Source organism: Thamnophis sirtalis, unplaced genomic scaffold (assembly GCF_051295495.1).
Source record: "Thamnophis sirtalis isolate CommonGarterSnake01/CBP01778 unplaced genomic scaffold, rThaSir2_p1.2 scaffold_12, whole genome shotgun sequence".
Taxonomy (NCBI): Eukaryota; Metazoa; Chordata; class Lepidosauria; order Squamata; family Natricidae; genus Thamnophis; species Thamnophis sirtalis.
The window spans coordinates 44,609,647-44,617,869 of NW_028261392.1; the positions used below are offsets into that span (position 1 = coordinate 44,609,647).

General features: G+C 37.4%; 2 protein-coding genes across 6 annotated transcripts in view; both read left to right on the plus strand.

The window, feature by feature from the left end:
- Positions 1 to 8,223, plus strand: part of WWC3 (WWC family member 3) — a 1,020,491-nt gene that overhangs the window by 620,571 nt on the left and 391,697 nt on the right. The gene's annotated exons all lie outside the window — the stretch shown is intronic.
- TBL1X (transducin beta like 1 X-linked) overlaps positions 1 to 8,223 on the plus strand; it is a 184,716-nt gene that overhangs the window by 172,724 nt on the left and 3,769 nt on the right. For 4 of the 5 annotated variants that reach the window (XM_087726395.1, XM_087726396.1, XM_087726394.1 and 1 more), the window contains 4 exons: positions 3,179 to 3,253; positions 3,471 to 3,598; positions 4,180 to 4,345; positions 7,132 to 7,233. In XM_087726395.1, the coding sequence (XP_087582521.1) occupies positions 3,179 to 3,253; positions 3,471 to 3,598; positions 4,180 to 4,345; positions 7,132 to 7,233 (471 nt within the window). Of the gene's footprint in view, positions 1 to 3,178; positions 3,254 to 3,470; positions 3,599 to 4,179; positions 4,346 to 4,999; positions 6,057 to 7,131; positions 7,234 to 8,223 lie in introns of those variants that run through there. The other variant, XM_087726398.1, reaches the window with a different exon arrangement.

Here is an 8,223-nt window from a genome sequence, read left to right on the forward strand (position 1 = left end):
GTAAAGGTCCGGATGTACAGCGCAGCTGTAATAGTCACTAATGAACTAGGCATTAAAATCAAAGTACCTAGTCACACAACAGAAAAAGCATCAAAGCCAAAGTGGAAAATCCGATTAGAACAAATCAAAAAATTAAGGGCAGATGCTAGTAACTTAAAGAACATGCATGAGCAACGGCTTAAAAACAACAAAACCATAGATCGGCTAATCAGAAGATATAGATTGGATACAAGAAACATCAATGAAGCTGCAGAGATTGTAAAACAGCGGATAACAGCAACAGCTAGAAAAATTGAAAGATATGAGGCACGAATAATCCAATATAAACAAAATCAGCAATTTCGATCAGACCAACGGCGTTTTTATCAAAGTCTTAATGTGAATGGTGACACCAAAAGTGAAAAACCAGAAAAGCAGGCCACAGTTGAATTCTGGAGAGAATTGTGGGGAAATGCAAAGGACTACAATAAGGAAGCAAAGTGGATACATGACTTTGAGAAAAGCATTGGCAACAAACAAATGCAAGTATTAGAAATAACTGAGATGGTCAAAAATCGAGTAAAAAAGGTAAAGAATTGGACATCACCTGGAAAGGACCAATTACATGGTTTCTGGCTCAAATATCTGACCAGTTTACATGCAATATTGGCCAGGCAACTGAATGAAATTTTACAAAAGGGCCAAATTGATGAATGGTTGACAACTGGGAAAACATACTTGATTCAGAAAGATGCAACTAAAGGAACAACACCTGAAAACTACAGACCAATAACATGCTTGCCAACAACCTTCAAATTACTCACAGGCATTATTGCAGATAACATGATGGATTATTGGAAACAAACAACATCTTGCCAGTAGAGCAAAAAGGCAACAAAAGAAGGAGCAGGGGCACAAAAGATCAGCTCCTAATTGATAAAATGATATTAGAAAATTGTAAGAACAGAAAAACGAACTTGAATATGGTCTGGATTGATTACAAAAAGGCATTTGACTCACTGCCACATAGTTGGATCATAAAATGCTCAGAAACAACTGGCATTAGCAAAAATATTACATCCTTTACTGAAAAGGCGATGAAACAATGGAGAACTGAGTTGGCAGTAGGGAATGAGATCTACGGAATGGTTAATATCAAGCGAGGAATTTTCCAGGGTGATTCACTTTCACATCTTCTCTTTATCATCGCAATGATCCCACTATCAGTAATCTTAAAAAAAATGAAACTAGGGTACCAAACAGCCAAAGAAGCTGAAAAAATTTCGCATTTACTATATATGGATGATTTGAAACTCTATGGAAAGTCAGAAATAGAAATCCAATCATTGACAAATACAGTCCGAGTATTCAGCACCGATATTTCAATGCAGTTTGGCATGGAAAAATGCGCCACTGTATCCATAAAAAGAGGCAAAATCACTGCATGTGAGGGAATTGAAATGCCCAATGGCCAACTAATTAAATGCAAAAAAAATGAAGCCTACAAATACTTAGGCATTCTGCAGTTGGATAATATCAAGCATGGAGAAGTAAAAACTATTGTCAGGCGAGAGTACACCAACAGAGTTAGGAAAATTTTGAAATCTAAATTGAATGGTGGAAATACAATCAAGGCCATAAATACCTGAGCAATACCAGTTATAAGATACACAGCTGGTATAGTTAACTGGACACAAGCTGATTTGGACATTTTGGACCGAAAAACCAGGAAACTAATGACAATGCACTATAGTTTACATACATGTGGTGATACTGATAGACTATACCTGCCCCGAAAATCAGGTGGCAGAGGATTATTACAAGTGAAGCAAACAGTTGAAGAAGAAAAATATGCACTGGCTGATTATTTAAAAGAAAGTCAAGAACATCTATTAATTGAAGTAAAGAACAAAAAACTACTGAAGGCCCAACAGACGAAACAAGAATACAGAAAAGATGTGATAAAATCAAGAATGGAGAGTTGGCAGAACAAAGCACTGCATGGCCAATTTCTGGAAAAAATAAAAGATAAAGTGGACAGTGAACAAACTTGGTTATGGTTAACAACAGGTACATTAAAGAAAGAAACAGAGTCACTAATCCTGGCTGCGCAAGAACAAGCTATCCGCACAAATGCCATTAAGGCCAAAATCGAAAAATCCTCTGATGATGCCAAATGCAGACTTTGCAAAGAAGCTGATGAAACTGTTGATCACATACTCAGCTGCTGTAAAACAATCGCGCAGACTGATTATAAATTGCGGCACAATTCAGTAGCACAAATGATCCATTGGAATTTGTGCAAAAATTATAATATTAAAACAGCAACAAACTGGTGGGAACATCAGCCTGAAAAAGTCACCGAAAATCAGATGGTCAAGATATTGTGGGATTTCCGTATACAAACCGACAAAATACTGGCGCATAATACACCAGACATCACACTGGTTGAGAAAAATAAGGTCACAATCATAGACATCGCAATACCAGGTGATAGCAGGTTCGCCGAGAAGGAACATGAAAAAATCGCAAGATACCAGGACTTAAAAATAGAAATTCAACGACTATGGCACAAACCAGCAGTGATAATTCCAGTGGTAATTGGCACACTGGGTGCTATTCCAAAAGCACTGGAATTACATTTAAAACAGTTAAAAATTGACAAAATCACCATCAGTCAAATGCAAAAAGCCGCACTGCTTGGATCTGCACGCATATTATGAAAATACGTTACGATGTCCTAGGCCCCTGGGTGGGGCCCGACTAGTAACCAATGCCAAATCCGGCGAAACAACTGGCCGCTGTGATACAATTGTATAACAATAATAATGCCTTAAGATGTTAATTTATTGACATTTAACCTGTATAAGCATCTCACCCAAAATTATGAACTCTGGAGTAATTGTAATAAAAAAGAAACAAGAAATGTATTGTTTATCTGCTTATAACAGCAAAATCAATCATTATCTTCAAATGCAAAATATCTTAATAAATCTTCCAATGCAAAATAATAAACTTTTGCTTGAAAAATGGTTCAGTAACATTCCGTCTATTTCCTTGTTTGAGAAACTTCTAAAAAATTTCCATATTTAAAAAATGGAGTATTTTTACTTGATGTGCCAATAAATTCAGCTTAAGCAGCTTGCTTGTTTGTAAAAAGAATATATAGACTAATTTTAAAATAACTCCTTTGTTTCAGAATGAGGTCAATGCAATTAAATGGGATCCTTCTGGTATGCTTCTAGCATCCTGCTCAGATGATATGACGTTAAAGGTATGCTCTCAGGTCCAAGCATAGTATTTTCAAGAACTTGAACTAAAGTTTATAAAATATTATTTGTAAAGTTTTCAAAGGATTTGCAATGCCTTTAAAACCATCTGAAAACAGAACTTACTAGTCTTTGTTCGCCTAGTGACCCTGCATCATAGATGGACAAAATATTTCTAAAGGCAGATTTTATTTATCTCCATTCAATTGATTCTTTATATAGATTTGGAGTATGAAGCAAGACACTTGTGTACATGACCTTCAAGCACATAACAAAGAGATTTATACTATCAAATGGAGTCCAACAGGGCCAGGTACCAGCAACCCAAACTGCAACATTATGTTGGCAAGGTAAAAGCAAAACAATGCAATGTCTTCTATTCTTATACCAAGGATCTTGAAACACAGCTTCTCTTCCCAGTCCCTTAGCATCCTGTATTCTCAGATAGTTAATTGTTTACATTTTTACAAAGTTATTGATATTCTTCATAGAATATTAGAAGCATAAGCATGTCCTGGAAAGGTTGCCTTGCATTGTCAGCACTGGCAGAGGAGGAACAGGTTGTACTACATTTTTGTGCTGAGCAAAAACCTCTAACAGCCTGTGTAATTCCTATGATGCAGTTCCTACTTTGTCCTTTTCCTCCAAGCCTACTTATTTATCTCTGTTAAGCTTCATGGCCACCTACATGCTATTTATGGTTATTTATGACTACTGAGCTAGTATAGGGCTGTGACTTATGATATAGTCATTCAAGGAACTTCTCAGTATCAGCAATGGAATGAGGAGATAAGCCCAAGCACGTATTTTCATAGGAAGGCAGAGAACATTGCATAAGATCAATAGATTCTTTAACTTCAATAGTAATGTTTTAACCACTTACATTAGCAATATTCTCAATGAAAAAAATGTTTTTATCTCTTTGCTTCAGTGCTTCATTTGATTCTACTGTTCGGTTGTGGGATGTAGAAAGAGGTATCTGCACTCACACGTTAACAAAACATCAAGAACCTGTCTACAGTGTAGCTTTTAGTCCTGATGGAAAATATTTAGCAAGTGGATCTTTCGACAAATGTGTTCATATATGGAACACCCAGGTATGGTAAATCATGGCACTAATATAAGTTTAAACATGCTCTTTAAATTGTAGTAAATATGTTTATAACTTGTTTTTACTACATAATATAAATTTATTGATACATATACTTAAATAAATGTGGCAAAGGCCTATGAATCTAATAGACTTAACAAAAGGATAGTCCTGTCACTAGTAGCTTTGTGTCTAGGAGCAGGTGTGTATATAGTACACTGTAGACATATCTTACTTATGTTGAATAGTAAAAGTATGACCAGGATTCCTATTCTAAAATGATTTTCAGCAATAAAACTATATAAAATTTGATTAAATCATACTCGTTAAAAACAATAAGTCTTTTCCTCAGCTTTATCTTTTCATTAATTGAAAGAGGTTATCAACAGTGTTTTTTAAATAGCTTAATTAAAAGTAGATAACCCAGTACTTTCCAGGTACTTTAGACTCCAACTGCCATTAGATACACTGTATAATAACAACAGAATGTCCAGCAACATGTAGCAAGATTGATTGTTTGAAAATAAATTTAAAGCAAGTTTAATGGAGACACTTAAATGTTCATGTTTAATGTGTATGTTTTTCGCCATGTAGACTTCAGGTTTTGAATTTAGTCCTTAAACTAACCTAATTTAATATTGTTGCATTTTTTATCTGTCAGAAGGTCTGTTCTTACGTTGATTCTCAGTCAAATTCTCAAAGGCAACCTTGAGGCTAATGAGATTAGCTGTATTCCTTTCTAGGAATAGCAGTCTGCACTCAAGATAAGTGAACTTAATTAAGAAATTATATCAGTCCAGAAATATTGCTCAAATACCAATGTATTCTGTTACAGGAGTGACTCCCAATGTTGCTAAATTTTTGGCAAGCCTCAACATTTTTATACTGGCTGAAAGTGTTATCAGTTATAATTTGGATCACTTGCTATAGGGTCAAATTCTTATAAATTAGAAGCAAAATTACATTTTAAGCGCAGTTTCATTCTTAGTTATTTTTTAAATTCAGTTTTCAGTTTTATGTAGACTCCTTACTTGTTACTCACCCAATATGTATCCCTAGTTAAAGGCCAAATACTTTGTATAGTAAGTTAATAGTTAACAAATATCTGTGTTATCAAGATAATGATGAAAACCATCTTGAATGCATTTGGATCAATATAAAAAGGGGGGATGACATTACCATAGATGTATACTCTAGGCCAACCAACCAAATAGAAGAAATAGATGGTTTTTATAGTCAGTTAACTAAGGTATGTAGGAAGTACATCACAATAGTAATGGGGAACTTAAATTATCCAGACATCAAATGGGAAACAACTTTACACCAAGTGGAAGGTCAAACAGTTTCCTGACAAACCTAGCAGACAACTTTGACTCCCCAAAAGTAGAGAAGGGAACTATGAGGTCAGTCATATTGGACTTAATTCTCACTAACAGAGATGAAATGATAGAAGGTGTTGAAGTTATGGAAATCTTGTGTGGGGAGTGATCATGCAATATTGGAATTCAACATTATGCAAGTGCAAACAATAGAACAAAGTTAAATTTGAGTCTTGGACTTTAAGAGAGCTGATTTCAATAAATTTAGAGAGCTTGGGAAGGATTCCATGGATGAGAATACTCAAAGGGAAAACAACCCAAGAAGCTTGGGGAATTTTGAAAAGTCAGATTATAACAGCCCAGTCTAGCACAATTTCAGTGAAGAAGAAAAGTAACAGCTCTCAAAAGGAACCAGCATGGCTGCATAAAGAACTTTCTGATAAACTAAAAGACAAAAAGGACAAGTATAAAAAGTGGAAAGAGGGGTACACTGGCTGCCTGTTGGTCTCCGGGTGCGCTTCAGGATAATGATGACCATCTTTAAAGCACTCCATGGTAGTGGATCTAGGTACTTGAGAGACCGCCTTCTGCCGATTACCTCCCTAAATCGACCAATCAGATCGCACAGACTGGGCCTCCTCCGAATTCCATCTGCCAGTCAATGTCGACTGGCGACCACACGGAGGAGAGCCTTTTCTGTTGCTGCCCCGACCCTATGGAACGAGCTCCCCATGGAGATCCGCACCCTCACCACGACCCAGACCTTCCGCGCAGCCCTCAAGATCTGGCTCTCCCAGCAGGCCTGGGGATAGGCTTCCAATTACCCGCCCGAGTGTTTGATTGCTGAATGAAAGCTGTGTTTTATTATTTTTCTTTTGTTCACAAAGTGTTTGTTTTGACCTTGCACTTCCCCTCCCCTGTGGTTGTAAGCCGCCCTGAGTCCCCTCAGGGAAAAGGGCGGCATATAAATCCCAATAAACCTACAAAACTAAGGCAAAATATCAGCAAATAGCCCAAGCTTGCAAAGATGAAAGTAGGAAAGCTAAGGCTCAAAACAAACTAAGGCTTGCAACAAAAGTAAAAAATGACAAAAAAAAACCACCCCGTTTCTTTCAGTATGTAAAAAATGAGGGGAAAAAATCAATGAAATGATTGATGGGAGAAAATGGTAAGAAGGTGATGAGTAACAGGGAGAAAGCTGAACTGCTTAACTTGCCTTTTGCATCTGTCTTTACAAAAAAGGGGAAAAAACAGCCCAATCTTCTTCAAAAGATTAATGATATAAACATATAGTTATCCATTTGGAACATGGATATGCAAATGCAAATGATCAAGTTATTTACTCCATAAGCTATAGGCAAAACTAATGCAAGTATTATTTATAGAAATGTATGTGTTATGATATCAGTATTGAAATTGCAAACATAATGGTATAGATTTGTCCCCTGAATAAAGATGTTCTGTTTATTCATAGAGTGGGACTCTAGTACATAGCTACAGAGGCACCGGTGGAATATTTGAAGTCTGCTGGAATGCTAGAGGAGACAAAGTCGGAGCCAGTGCTTCAGATGGATCGGTATGGTTTCTTCAGTTTGGGTTTTATTTTGTTTTTAGTTATACATAAATGAGTGCATTTCAACACTGCAAGTATTTCTTCTTGTGATGCACTAGTGGTCTCTCTGCCAAAAGGCATAATTCAGACAAATTTATTCAGATATGATGGAGTAAAATCCGGCAAAAAAATCTAGTTCTAAAGCTGAGGAGACAAGAAACCACAAATCTCAGCCTAAATAGAATCGTTAAATGTGGAACAGATGCCTCCAACAATTACAAGATGGCCAAGAGTTCTTTGCCTTGAAAAGATGGGGGGGGGCGGGGGGAAGGCCTGAGGTTTAAATCCTGGAGATTTGGCTCCTGGCTGTGTAGGCTTTTTGAAAAGTTTGCATTAAACTTTGCTCTCAGGAGTGGCTAGCTGGGTAGGGAGGGGGAAATGGGTTCTTTTGGCCAGATAATTTTTTTCTTTTCTGGGAAGTGTGCAGCTGGAGGGTATTTGCCAATAGAAAGTGAGTCTTTTCCTCTTGGGTTCCCTCCTATTCTGCCATGCATTTCCTGCTGACCAGGCTAGAGCACATTGGGGGGGGGGGGGTGTCTTTGCACAATGCAGCATCAGTGCCTGGCTTTTGGAAAAAGCAACTTACCCCAAACTGTTTCTTTGCTGGGAGATGAGGCTCCTTTGGAACTTTATTCCAGCAAATTCCCATCATTGCTAAGCAGTTAAATGTTAGAGGCCTAGTATGCTTGGATTTTAACAGGAAGGATTTTTCAGTGTCATAGCAGGGAGGCAGCACTAAAATAAGGCATGGATGCCTTGTGGCTCTGGCCAAGGCTTGGAAAGCCCAGTGTAGGCCATGCACGAACCTCTCACTTCTAGTGCTGAAAGTTCTCACTGCTAACATCCAAGGGGAAAGCATTTTGGGGGGGGGGGAACTGTCAGGGAAGATTGCAAATGACAAGCACATGTCTGTGGGATGCTTGGCAATCTGTGGTGAGCAGTGTTTTGTGATGA